Consider the following 14265-nt stretch of genomic DNA (forward strand, 5'->3'; position numbering starts at 1 on the left):
GGCTGTTGCCTGCGGGTGGGGGCAGGAGCAGGCCCCGGGAGGGTGACCGTGGTTAGATGAGGCCATTAAGGCCTATTTGTGACATCACGTCCTTTACTAAAGGATGCACACAGGAAAATGGCTGTTAAAAAAGCCCCAGCTGGAATGTCTGTCTCCATTAAACATCAGAAAATTCGAACATGAGGCAGAAATCAGACTTAATAAGTTTAGTGGTGCCCAGCGACAGGACAAGGGGCAACGGGGACAAACTGGGGCACTGGAAGTTCCACCTGAACCTGAGGAAAATCTTCTTTACTCTGAGGGTGGCAGAGCACTGGAACAGGCTGCCCAGGGAGGCTGTGGGGTCTCCTTCCCTGGAGATGCTCAAAACCCGCCTGGATGCGATCCTGTGAGACCTGCTCTGGGTGAACCTGCTTTAGCAGGGGGGTGGGACCAGGTGATCTCCAGAGGTCCCTTCCAACCCCTGCCATCCTGTGACTCTGCTGCTTGCAGTACTTCTTGCTTATAGAAGTCGAGCTTAATTCTGGGAGCAAACCAGGCTTGGGCGCTCACAAAGAGGAGCAGTGAGTGCGAGGCAGACGCTTCTCCTCCATAACAGGCCATCGGTGGAGGGCTGCCTTGGTGCTGGAGGAAATATCTGGCCTTTTCCGTGCTGCTGCCGGGAATTTAAGCTGCCGTAACAGAACAGAAAACACCTCCTGGGCAATCCCGAGAGAATTAAGAATATCGTAAGAATACGCTCGCTCAAAGAGAATGAAAGAACGAAGACTTCACATCTCAGATGTGGCCTCTTGCCAACTAACGACTTGAACGCCAGTTGTAGTAGATAAAACTGCAGGTTTTCAGCAAAAGGCGGCGGAAGCCAGGAGTGCCGAGCAGCCCCCGAGGCGTCGCGTCATCTCTGCCCGCTCCTAAATGCAGCTGTTTCCCGCGCGGTGCGGGGTGTCGGCAGGTGTATGGGCACGGACGCGTTTGAAGGCGGGATGCGCCGGGTGCGGCACATTCGCGTTTTTTATTATTTCAACGCTTTGTGCAAATCCTGGCGGCCGGGCGAACCCGCGGGCTGTCACTAGGCAACGCGGGCCCGCCCACTTCCGGGTAAACTGAGGGCAATGGCTTCACTCAGCTCCCGCGCATGCGCCCGGCGGGGGCTGTGGTGAGGCGGGCAGCGCGGCCTGGCTCTGCCCCGCTGAGGGGGCGGCTTGGCTGGGCCCCATGGCCGCCGTGTTCCTCGTCACCCTCTACGAATACTCGCCGCTCTTTTACATCACCGTGGTGTTCGTCTGCTTCCTCGTCACCAGCGGCCTGGTGTTGGGCTGGTGAGTGCGATGGAAGGACGGGCGGCGGCTGTGGGGGCGGCCCATACCGTCGTTGTGGGGCTGGCCCTGCCCGTGGAGGCCGGGCTGGGGCGATGGGCCTTGGCTGTGGAGGTTTGGCGGTGTAATGAGGTGGCACGGCGTAGGAGGGGGGTAATGGGAGCTTGTGGCCCTTGGGGAATGAGCTCCGGGGGATGTGGGGCGGCCCTGGGGTGGGACAGCGCCGGGGCTTGCAATGGGGATGGGGGTGTGAGGCCTGGCAGTGGTCGGGGAAGTGGGGGTGTGTTGAAAAAAAGAGAGCGAGGAGGACTAGCACTGACCATGGGGGAAGAGGGGCTGCTTCAGCAGGAGAAGGGGAGCATGAAAGCTGTGGAGAAAACAGAGTGGTCAGGAAGAGGACCTGGCCCTGAGCGAGGGGGTGGGGGTCAGGGAGGGCTGCTCCGAGGGGAAGGTTTGGCACTGTTGGAGATGGACATCTCAAATCTCGGTGGTAGGTAAAACGAGCAGGTGTTGAGTAAGGTGCCTGGTGTTAGGCTGGGTAGCAGCTAAATCTGCCAGGCTTTAAGGTAGGGTTGTTACTGAGGTGTGAGACTATCCAGGACTGCTGATGGGGCACCAGTCTGTTCCACTGATGAAGCTCAGAGGAGATGGGGTGTTTCAGGTGAACAGTACAGGGTGCTGGGACTGGGATGGGGAGGAGCCTTAAACAACTGACCTGCTAAAGTGTCTAGAGGGGTGATGGGTGGAAGACCCTCTCCTACTTGTGTTTGAGAGGGTTCAGCAAAGAGGTCACTGCTGCCTTTTGCAGAAACAGGTCCCTGACTGTCTGCTTCTTGTGCTGTTCTGTCTGTTTTCCTGCCAACTCAGGAGTATCCATACATGTACATGCTGATACTTGCCACATTGATTAGGAACCAAAATATTTTATGTAGGAGTTGTGGATACATTGCATTTGTGTGGCTTCTGGAGAGAATAAAATTGAGTGATTGTGTTTCCTCCCATTGGTTTAACGTGAGTATCTGCAGTGCTGAGCTTCAGTGTTTTCCTTCCTTTGTCTCTCTTTGAATTACGGATGTTTCAGCTGTAGCTGTTTGTTCTCTTGGCAGCTCATAAACACTGTGCCTGACTTTTCCTTTAGTGCAAAGCTTTTCCCTTGTTTACATCACTTTGTTAGCTGCCACTGCCTCAAACATATGCCGTCTCCTGCTTTCTGTGTGAATGAAGCATATCTTTTGATCTTTCAGATAGGCTTTGTGGGAGGTTTTTGTTCTTGTTTTGCATTGACTCCCTTAGCGCTGGGTAAGTGGTAGTGAGGGCAAGACCGGTCTTTTTGCTGGATGAAGCTCCACGTCATTATGTACTTGGAGAGAGAGGTAGTAGAAATCCTTTTCATAACTCTCTCTGTCCCACTGCACACTGATGGTAGTATATTGCCATCGGCTTCTCTCCACTTCTCCTTTTTCACTTCATCAGTTCTTTAAAAATACTATCTTTATTAAAAATTATACTGAATCAATCTCCTGCGTGTATATCCCCAACCAGTCATCCTTTATCAATTTAGTAATTATTCATCTCTTATAATAAACACTTTGCAATCCCTTGCTGTAAAATGTCTGCAGTAGGTGTGCCAGCACGTCCTCACACCTGCCCGTTGATGCTCGTTGGGTTACAGGGTGTGCAGAGGGCTGTCGAGGTGCGTTTTTATTTCAGGATCAGAGATTCCAGGTGCATCTGCACTGGATATTGCTGCTGTTTGGGTAAATACGTACAAACTGTCTCCCAACTGGTTTGTTCAGGAACCGTTAGTCAAGTAGAAGCAGTAGCCAGGAGCTCAGCACGCACAAGTGTGTGAGTGTGGGGCGAGCTGCTCGGAGCTATTTGCTCCCACCTTTGAGCTCTGCCGCACCGTGGCCGTATGACCAGGAGCCTCCAAGCTACCTCAGTGTGTCTGCAGCTGCAGTTACAGTTTCAGTGCTCTTGAACTTACTCAGGAAAACATCTTGACCCTTTCTTTGCTACACGGAGTGCTATAAATGCACGTGGTGTCATGCAAGGACATAATACTTGATATATTGCTGCGATGACACTTTGTTTCCCCCATCATTTTCGGCATTAATTGTCAGCTTGGTTTAGGGATGTGTTGGTGAGGGTGTCTGTCAGCCTGAAAAGCACCAACTGCTTCGGAATGTTAACGTTGCCGTTGGCAAAATGATGCGCTGGTTTGAGGAGCGTTGGGTCTCGTGGCCAGCCCTGGATGCCTGCAGCTCTGCTCAGGGAGTGTGAGCAGGTTACGGCACCGGCACCTTCCTCCAGCCAGCCCGGTAGGTGCCCGGGGTGTGGGAATGAGGCGGGATTTAGATTAGCTGAGCGTCCTGCACGTCTCTCTTTAGCTGGAGATGGCAGCTTGCACTGGGAGGAGCTGCAGGCTCGGTGCCTGGTTGAGGTCTGGGCTGCTCTTTGGGGAAACAAACTTGTGAACAAAAGGGTTGGAAACCCCTGCCTTCTGTAAACTAGCATGGTGCTGGAGGAGTTAATTTCCCCTACACCAGCTAGTGATCTAGGCTGATAGACAGTTAGATCATAAAATACAAACTTTATCTTTATTCATCCTCCAACCACTGAATGCTACCTTAACATTTACAGAAACACTGTACCTTGTTGTTGGACAGAAAGGCCTTTCTGCCTTCAGCTGCTGCTCAAACTGTACTAGAAGCTTTTTTTCTGGGGCTGCTTTTCATGGCGATGATCCTGTTGCTTTCAACCGGCGAAGAAAGTTTCCAAAGAACGGGGTTTTTACTTCGGGATCAGCCAGATGGTATGAAACAGGAGGCATCTTTATGTGCAGCTGGAGAGATCAGCTCCATTGGGTTTTGGATATTGAAGAAGTGAAACAGCTGCTGCACCTGGTTTCTTTGTACGATGTGTAACTGGTGCTTCATTCCAGCCCCAGCGGAGTCAGCGGGGCTGGTTTTACTGGCATCAGAGGGGGATTTGACCCCCATGCGCACAAAGTATGGCTGAGCGCCCTATATGATGTCATTGAAGAAATGCAAATGTTTCCATCAAAGTCTAGCAAACCAAAGGAATTTATCAAGGATGGCCTAATAAGTATAGAGTATTTTCTGCCAGCACAGTCTCTTTCCTCTTTGGTGTATCTGTGGTACTCGGGCACACAAGATGTTAGATGGTAAAGGCAAATATTTGTTAGACAGCCAGGAACAGGTGGTAGTTCTTCAGAGTGGGTTTGAAAATTTTTTTTCCTGAAGTAGTTTCCTCAACTTGAAAATCACTTTTGACTGATGTTCTTCCCTTACAAAAGGCACCCCTCCAACATGAATCAATAGAGAGGAGCCTAATGTCAGTAAAAGCTCTGCTTTTCTTCTTTGTTGGACACAGAGGAATTGGAAAAGGTTTTAAACCCAGGAAAAAAAGTAGCAGTTAAGCCACAGAATTGTCTGTTTGGCTCAGAGCTGTATTGTACACAAAATTACTTTAGCAATTTTCAAACTGATTATATTGAAGTTGGTAGTGCCCTTTTCAGCTCGAGTTATTGATATGAGACCCATCTTTCTGCAGCAGCTGCTATTTCGATGCACTAAATGGCAGCAATTGCTGCGGGGAAGAGCCGGTGCTCTGTGCCGCTCCGAGTTTTCCAGCTCCGATACGTTGATGGCTGCATAAACCCAAAAATCAAAGCTGTTAAACAGGCCATCCCATCAGCAGTGCAGGTGGCAGCGACCAAAGCACAAATCCAGGGAAATACAGCCTGAGCTAATTAATCATTTTTTTCTAAAATGCATTAACAAAAGGCTCCCGCAGCCTCTCCCTCTTGCCTCACTGATGAGGCAGGACTGGATTAATGCAATTAAGAAAATCTCTCCAGTCTCCAAAGTAGTCTTCTGGTGGTGTATCTGGGACAGTTTCCCTAATCGGCTTTTGGTTATTGAAAGTTACTTCTATCACCTTAAAAAGTGAATTATTTTTAGCCAAGTGTAAAAGGAATCTGTTGTGGAGCTTGTTTTGTAGGCCCTGACCTTCTGTAATCATTCTTTTAAAAGCCCCAGGCAATATGAAAACCTCGGGGTTTTTAACTGATGGATGTCAGAAATCATCCCAAGATCTTCTTCCCAACTTTCTTTGCTTTTATTTTGATTCATAGGGTGTTTAAACTTTTAAACCTTTGCTTCGTTGTCCTTTTGGGGTTAGCCTATCGTGTGTGCTAGTTTCAGCCTGGAAGGGCTCTTGGAGTCTCTGCTTTGATTTGGTCTTGACTATTTTGCACTTGGTTTCTGGCTCGAAGCAGAGGCTTTGTGGCCTTTGATTTAATATCAGCCTGTTGTTGTAATTGAGGTTTACATGAGAAACCGGGATCTTATTCTCCCATGGAAACATCTCGCTGGTTATAGTTACAGCTAGAAACATCTTAGGGCTGCCTGGTTGGCTCTAAGGCCTTCCTTTTGAGCCCCCAGTCCGTTAAGGCTGTTCCATCTTCGCCAGCAGTGATTTTTTTGGAGTCCTGTCACGGGATGTGCAAGAACATCAGTTGGGAGAAACCTCTGGCTGCTTACCGCTAGAGGGCATTGACCCTTCTCAGTAATTTTATTCTCTTTCTGGAAACGCAGGAGTAAAGTCTTGGCCCTTTATAGATTTTCTGTATCGCTGTGAAGACTCCTCCCTTCTGCCATGAAGAGCTGGAGTCAGATTGGCAGGCTGTGTTGTGCACGCATCCTAGCAGGTATTCTGCAAGGCCGAGCTCGATGTGTTGTGCTGCTTGCTCTTCGAGCTGAAGAAAAATTCAAACATGTCAAACAGTAACACTTCACCCCCGTGTTCTTCTTGTTTCATGTCTCATAGGTTCGGGCTGGGTGTTCCTGTTATTCTGAGGAACTCGGAAGAAACAGAATCCAGCACAAGAGTATTGAAAAAGCGGATGAGACAAGTGAAGAATCCTTTTGGGCTGGAGATCCCTCATCCTGCTACAGCTTCAGTAACGAGTCAGTGGATTTCTGATGTGCTTGACATTTGTCAGTTTGGGTTCCTGAAACTTTCTGTTTTATTGCTCTCACCCTTTTCCTTTATCAAAATCCCTCAGAAACCCGCTTCCTCCCATCATTCCAACAGAAATGATTTTTACGCAGCTTATGAATGTGGTGTTTTTAAAAGTGAAATGTTTGGATATTTAAGTACAGTTTAATTCTTATTAATGAAACACTTCCTACTGTAACAGATTGCAGACTACCAGCTACTGTGGGCGTTTTTGTAAACTTTACAGAATTGTAGGATTCTATAGAATTAATTATTGAAATATGCCACCCACTTAAATCTAAGTCCGGATCTCCAGCGGGGTTTGGAAGTGCACTACTTTGAATAAATAAATAAATAAAAATCTCCCTCTCTTTCTATCCGTGCTTCAGTGGAAATTTAAATACCTGTTTGGATCAGAGTTCCTAAACATCCTTGAAATCAGCCACATAGGAGGTGAAATTCGTGCCCCTCTGCATCGTTGGGGAGTAGTAAGCAAGGCAGAGCATATTCCACCAAGGTGGATCTGGAGCCTTCCTATGAATGACAAAAAGGGCTGCAGCAGTTTTACCCCTCCCTCAAAATTAAAAAAAAAAAAACCCCAAACCCACAACAACTTAGTCTTCAGGTAACTTGGATTTTTCAGGAGGTTTGAGCACTTGAATTTGGTGGGACTTTTCAAGAGTTCTGCTCCCGTTTGTGCAGAAAATTAATGGGTTGGGTACTTGGTTTTTAGAGAAGAGATGGAGCGTGTAGGTCCTCCTTTTATCCTCCCCCTGCATAATCAAGAGGGCCTTATTCTCTGAGCCCACAGAGAGCGTTGTAGGCCAGTGATCCAATTAATGCCATTCTCTAAGGAGGGAATTGACTTTGGGCTAGGGCTTGTGCTCTTGGGTCTGCCAGAGGGTGTGTAAAACGTTACCAGAAGTTAAAATGTGCCCTTCATAAAATGCCCACGCTGCTTCTGTTAGCTTAACCATCTGTTTCATCTCCTTGGACCCGCTTCCTCATCTCCGTGGACTTTCATAAGCACTAAACCTAGCCTAAATTCTTAGAAGATTAGATTATAATGATAAAAATCTGGGACACCGAGGTGTTTTTCTGCTTGTTGCCCTTCAAGAACCTACACTTAGCAATTCCAGAAACCCTGCACGTGGGTGAGTTAATGAAAACCTTATCCCTTATCTTTTTTCTACAAGAGGGTGTAACACTGACACCTGATTGTCTGGAAGACTGTATTCTCACATGCTACTGGGGCTGCAGTGTTCAAAAACTCCACGAAGCGTTGCAGAAACATGTCTACTGCTTCAGAATAAAGACTCCTCAGGCGTTAGAGGATGCTCTGTACAGCGAATACCTCCACCGACAGCAGTACTTGTATCCTTTTCTAAAATTGTTTTGACAAAATATGCTGATTTATTGGCGCAGGGACTGTTAAGACTTGCCGGCAGTTCTTGGCGCAAAATATTTACGGACAAATATGATGACAAACATTCTTTATGCAAACGTCACGTTTGTCTACAACTGCAGCGACGCTGATTGTTTTCCTTGACACACGTAAAGCGTTAAAAAAAATGACAAGGAAGAAAAATATTGTCAGTTACCAGAAGATGCTCAAGTTGTCGATTTTGGCCCCGTGCCTAGATCTCGCTATCCATTGATAGCATTGTTGACGTTGGCTGATGAAGAAGACAGAGAAATCTATGATATTGTAAGTAACATGAGAATATATTTTAGGGTCACTGTATTTCAGGTCTGACTGTTTCGGGAGACGGGCTTGAATAAAACACCTTCCTTTCCCTGTCCCCTGGAATTTGGTCCCTGACTTTGTCACTGGTGACTGCAGGGGAGCACGGCAGAAGAGGAAGGATAATTGTTCTGTAACAATTATGTGTGCCATTCGAAAGATGCTCATGATTGTCACAAAGCTCCTGTCTGCAGAGGTCTCTGGTAAGCCCTGTGGCCAGATGAGCTGGGGTTGCCGTAGGGTAGTGAGCTGTTACTCTGATTTTTTCGGATCACACAAACCTGCGGTGGAGCTCTGGCACTGATACGGTCTTTTGGATTGCTGTTGGCAAGGCAGGAGGAATTCTAAATTATTTTTTTTTTTAGTGTCTGGCACAGCTATTTGAGCTGATTGCTGGCTTGACTGGTAGGACACAGAAATTATCTTTGTGCAACAGTGAGTCTGTGTGATGCAGTACCTTGTGCCTCACAGCAGCCAGCTCCAGGTCGCTGACAGGAGGGTGTGAAGGTCTTGCAGTAGACTGATACCAGACACTCGGCTCCCCCAAAAGGTCTCCTCCAAATCTCTTACAGTTAAAGCAGCTTCAGCCTTGTCACATGCCATTCAATATCCCTTCCAGACTCCAATTAGACTGTTTCTTTTTGGAACAAGTTGGGACACACTTTGGTCTCCCCTCTCATCAGTCGGTTGATAATCTGATAGCACTAATACACAGGAACTGGAAGCAAATTACCTAAATCCGCTGAAGGCTTTTCCATACATTCATTTGGAAATTGTTTGTAGTCACAGCAGTGCCTAAGAACTCAGTTCCCTTTTCGAGTGCTGCCTGTCCTTGGCTTCATGTCACTTGACCTTGGGGCTGCCTTCCTCCCTCCCGTCCCCACTCGAGACTCCACCACCCCCCTCCCCAGCTATTTCCCAGATCGGGATGTCTGTGTTTGTTTAGAGCTCAGATGAGGTTAATATAGAGGCTGTAAATTTCCTGTTTGAATGTGTTTGACATTGGCATGGAATTTGCAACACTTCTCTTTTGTTCCTTAGCGTAGAAGAAAGGGATGGAGGGAGAATGGGAGAGCTATTTTCCCTCTGGTTTTGCAGGAAAGGAACACACTTGGAATCTGTTCATGTGGTCAAAGGAGTAACTCCACCTGACCGCCTTGCCAGGCAAATGTCAGAATGGCATCTGTCATTGTTGAAACAAACTTGTAAAACATGAATATAGTGCGGAAAGGGATCTTTGCCCCCATGGCCAGTATGGTATTGCTGCGTTATTCTCACATCAGTGCATCAAGCTCTGTCTTGAACTACTTTTTTTGGGGGGGGGGGGGGGCTGTATATCCATCACCATGGATGGTGTTCTAGTATCGCTTTTCGGGGGGGATCTAATTTTCATCCTAGCTGTATTTGTGGCCAGATCAGTTTGGTTCAGTGCCGTAATTTTCCTCTAGCTCCAGAAAATCAGCATGACCGTACGTGAGGGCTACAGAAATTATTTGGAGACTGGCAGGGCTAAAGTGGAAGAAGGCTTAGATCTCAGGCTTGTGCGTAAAACAGAAGATTGAGAAGTCACTTGATTATGGTGTACAAGTATTTACAAAGAGAGAGAATACCTGGTGCTCAACAGGACGGGGTTCTATAACCAAAGAGCGTAGCATTTCTGCTAGATCATAGTATCACTGTATATGTTTCTATGCTCCAGCACAGCATAACATAGCTTAAAGATCGAGATGCTCGCGTTAGGAACTGGTCCCACTCACAGTTAAGATGTTGCCTAGGTGTCTGAACAAACTGGATTGAGGACACGCATCATCATTGAGAAGGCACTTACGGTGGGATGAGTTAACGCTGAGTACTGTTAACTTTTCAACTCTTATTATCAAAACACAAAACCTGTGATTTTAATGGAGATTTAATGGCTTTCAGGTTCCAACACAAAGCTAATAGTGGTGTGGGTTTTTTTGTTGGTTTTTTTTTTTTTGAGGTGTTCTCATTTAGGAAAAAAAATACCTTATTGCCAAAGAGCAGTAAATTCAGTTAGTAGAAATACATATCTATAGGTACGTGTATATTTAAACTCTGCATTTAATTAGCTCTGTGTGGATTTTGAAGTGCAAGTCTGATTTTCCTTTAAAGCTTTTTTTTTTTTTTTTTTAAACAAAACAGCTTTCTTCTGTATTTCATTTCTCTTTTGACAGCTTCTGGGAACTACAATAATATTGAATTTCACTTTCTTTTTTTTTCCTGCTTTTTAGAGGTTATTATGTAATTTGGGCAGGGTGAAGGGTATTAGGCACAGCATGCAAGCTTAGAGTGATTTTATTTTCAGAAAAATGACTCTGAAGTCAGCCCGTGGACTCCTTTCGTAATCCTTTCCAGTGAAATTTGTCTTTTGCCTGCTCGCTTTACAAGCCAATCAGTGACACTTCGAAATGCTTTTTTTTGGAGCCTGAAAACTGTGGTCTGGGTGTTTGTGAGGGAAGGGGGAGCAAGTAAAGAAGACTTTGCCTGTTACGTGTTCCCCTGTAATTCTGCACTCGGCCTTCAGCTGACAGGGCCACTTCTTGTGCTGAAGACGGGCCGGGATGCGGCTGCGGACACTGTACGGGCCTTCGTGCACACGCTTGGGGCTCGGTGGCTGTAGGAAACTCCTTGTCAACGTCCCTCCCATCTAGGAGGAGCTCGTCATGCGTTAGTGGTGTGGAAAGAGCTTGAGTGTGGGAGCTGCTGGTTGAAATCACTGTGCAGGCAGCCTCTCCGAGGCACGTCCGTGACTCTGTGAGCAAGCCCAACCTCAGCTACATAAGCATGTACCTTCAGGAGGACGGCACGTGCCTTTTTGGTTTGGGGCCTAATTCCGTGAGGTGAGAGCAGTCAGGGCAGGTCTCCGCCATGAGCTGGCCGCAGAAGGGCTCCGTGGAGAACCAGGGCAGAAAGCACAAAGCGCTGTCTTGCACCATGGCCTGTTTTTACCTTGTCCAGCTGACTTGTTTTTGGATCTGTGCTTGGTGTCAACGTTCTCAGTGTCCTGATTGTCTAAGGAAATAAGCAGCTCAGAGGCAGTAATAAGGTGTGTGATCTTTCAGATAAACTGTTCTGTAGGAATTATATAATGAAAAAGAAAGTTATTAAGCATAGGTTTTTTTCTTTTGTGATAGATTTCAATGGTGGCTGTAATTCACATTCCTGATGAAAGCTACAGACTTCCCTGCAGAATATTGTATCAGTATCTACTTCTAGCTCAAGGCCAGTACCATGATCTGAAGGTAAGCCGTGTTCTGCTTGGGCGACAGTGTTAAGTTCAGTGTGTGTAGGCTTTCAGGAGCCTAAATTAGTGTAAGACTTTTATTGTCATGCAAAGAACTGGATAATAGTTGAAATTATTTTCAGTTAAGTCATTCTAGCCGAAGTTAGTGTACAGAAATATTTTATATGAAAAGATTCAAGATATTCTGGAGAAGTTACTTGATTCTAGAGGCCGAGGTCCTGTCCACTCCTTAAAGCAGCAGTAAGACATTAACTAGCTGTTGAATGCTTCCTCTCTCCAGAACACTTGTTACCTCCTTGCTAGTCTCGCAAACCAGCATTTTCCCCTGTACTGCCCTTCAATTGGGAAAGCCTCAGACGAAACTTAAATTTCTCTTTGCTGCAATACCTGCACAAAGGTTAGGGATGTGCCTGGCACCTACCCTGTAAGTTAGCCAATGCTCTCATTATTCCATTCCACTTTCCCCTATCTATGCATGTTATCTTTGTCCCGTGTCTGTCAGGCAGCTGATGATGTGATTCCACGCGATTCACTTTTATATTACTGTGATAATAAAAATAACATACGGCATGGATGAGCTAGAAATTGGGCCGAATTAATTCCATTGACTTGATGCACATTCATTCAGAAATAGATCTGTCCAAAGACAGATGACGGAGTTGATCCAGGTGAACTTCCCTGTTGATCCGCTTGAGCTCCGTTTTCATGTACGGCTGCAAAACCACTGCTTGAACCGAACACAAATAACCATGCAGCTGCATTTTGTGTGGTTGTGTGGTGTGCTCTCTGTGGGCATCTTTAGCTGCGTGGCAGTTTACTGGCTTTAGTAAGAGATCAGGCCCAGAAGAATTTGTGCTTCACGTGAAATAAGATGAAAAGGGGTAGGGGATTGTGATATGAGCAGGAGCGGAATGGGTTGAGCGAAGTAGATTTGACAGCTTGGTGGATATATTTTTGGTAGGAATGGACAGAAGCATCCCTCTAGGCATAGAGGGTGATACACCAGAAACAGAAACCCGAGCTGCTCGAAACCTGGGCAGTTCTGGTAAAGTTCATGCGTGTCCATCGATTTCCTTCAGCTAAGATTGGATGACTCCTCCTTAATATTTTCCCAGTGCTTTATGTAACTTTATGCTTCTGAAATACCTTTCACCGAAGGCCAGGCAACTCTCAGGACTCGGGCAAAGAGTGAGTCCTGGACTATTTGACCCAGTGGAAACCAGTGACTCTGACCCAGTGGAACTTGCCTCACCTGTGTGTGTGTTCAGGCATCGGCGGGGGGGGGGGGGGGGGGGCAGTTTGTCGACTTCTAAATGTTTGTGTCCATGTGTGTTTTAGCAACTCTTCATGTCTGCAAATAGTCCTGCACCATCCTCAAGCGATACGTGCCCTGGGGAGAGAAGCACTGACAGAAGCTTGCTAGAAAAGGCCGGACTGGCTGAAGATGAACCAGAATTGCATGAAGAAAACAGTAAAGACTGTGTTGTTTGCCAAAATGGCACGGTGAACTGGGTGCTCCTGCCCTGCAGGCACGCGTGCCTGTGTGACGGCTGCGTTAAGTATTTTCAGCAGTGTCCCATGTGTAGGCAGTTTGTTCAAGAGTCTTTTCCACTTTGCAGTAAAAAGGAGCAAGATGAAGATGAATCAACTCATCTCTTGCAAGATGTTCTTCCTGGGAGAGTTTTTTAATGGGGGGAAAAAAAATAGAACAACTGGCTTGTATGCACCAAGATTAAATATAGAAAACAGACTGTTTATGGGAGGATATGTAGCATTTACTTGTATGGTTTTGCTTTTTATTGTTAGGTAATTTTCAGTTTCCTTGTTTTTCTTCACTCCATATGCTCGCAGGAACGCTACGCTTATCCATGCAATGTGGACAGAAGAAGTGCGTAGGATATCCTTGAAGGATGTGAATTTATTTATAACTTCTCACTAGTTTTTCATGGAGTACTGTTGGAGGCTATTTTGGTTACTAAATTTAGTACTTCTGCTAAAAAAAGAATAAAACTTGCAAGTGAAGTTGCACACAGCTCATTCTATATTTATTGTATTTAAAATACTAGAGCAATACATCGTTTTAACTCAGTATAAGTTAGAAACGTAGCACTTTACAGAATGTACCAAATGAAGGGAAGTCAATGTGCTTCACTGCTAAACCCCTGTGTGTTTATTTTGTAGATGAAGGCAGGACTGTGGCAGGAGCTGGGAGCTGAAGGTGTGATTCAGGACACTGGTTCTGGCTGGTTTGAAAGTTGTGTGTGTGTGTGTGTGTGCACGCACACTGTGCGTGAGGGACCTTAGCCAAAGCCCCCTGGAATGAGTGGAAAGGTTTGTATTGATTATTGTTGCCTTGAGCCAGACGTTGCTGACACTCTCAAGCCTCAGCCTCCGCTATGTCATCTTGAGACGCAGACTTTCAATCTTATTAGCAACGGCTGTAAGAACTTGTTCTCCATGCAAATGTTAGTTAATTACTCCACAGAGTGGTTACTTGGGCGGTTTGGTGATGCTGTTCTTATAGGAGTAGCCTGATTTGAGGAATTTCCAACTCTTTTTTTTACTTGCATTGTCAGCTTGGATGCAACGTTAACCATTTACCTTCTATCAATAGTCCCAGGGAATTTACTTACCCTAATAAAGAAAGGAGCTAAAGAATAGCAGAAAATTATTTCTTTTTCCCTCCAGTGGTGTACTGTCAAAAGCAATAAAAATGGCTGTTGAGACAATGTTGTTTTGCTTCTTGAGAGCGGGCTGAATTCTGAAGACAGACGGGCTGGGTTTCACATCTGCTCGTCGAAGAGAAAAAACACCAACGCTCATTAGAACCTGTAGAAAACGAGGAGTAGCTGCTTTCTCTCCTCCCTCTTGTTCCCTTGCAGCTTTGCCCCACGTGCAACCCCAGGACAGCTGCC

At 46.2% G+C, this 14265-nt stretch overlaps 1 protein-coding gene across 1 annotated transcript; it reads left to right on the top strand.

Annotated features, from left to right (window-relative positions):
• Window positions 1–1180: 1180 nt before the first annotated feature.
• On the top strand, window positions 1181–14079 carry CGRRF1 (cell growth regulator with ring finger domain 1). Its single transcript, XM_009959083.2, has 6 exons — window positions 1181–1319; window positions 6171–6310; window positions 7538–7715; window positions 7902–8049; window positions 11241–11348; window positions 12689–14079. Exons 1-6 carry the CDS (start codon window positions 1216–1218, stop codon window positions 13037–13039), a joined length of 1029 nt encoding a protein of 342 aa, XP_009957385.2. The 5' UTR covers window positions 1181–1215; the 3' UTR covers window positions 13040–14079.
• The last annotated feature ends 186 nt before the right edge of the window (window positions 14080–14265 follow it).

This window comes from Leptosomus discolor, chromosome 3 (assembly GCF_034619465.1).
Source record: "Leptosomus discolor isolate bLepDis1 chromosome 3, bLepDis1.hap2, whole genome shotgun sequence".
NCBI lineage: Eukaryota > Metazoa > Chordata > Aves > Leptosomiformes > Leptosomidae > Leptosomus > Leptosomus discolor.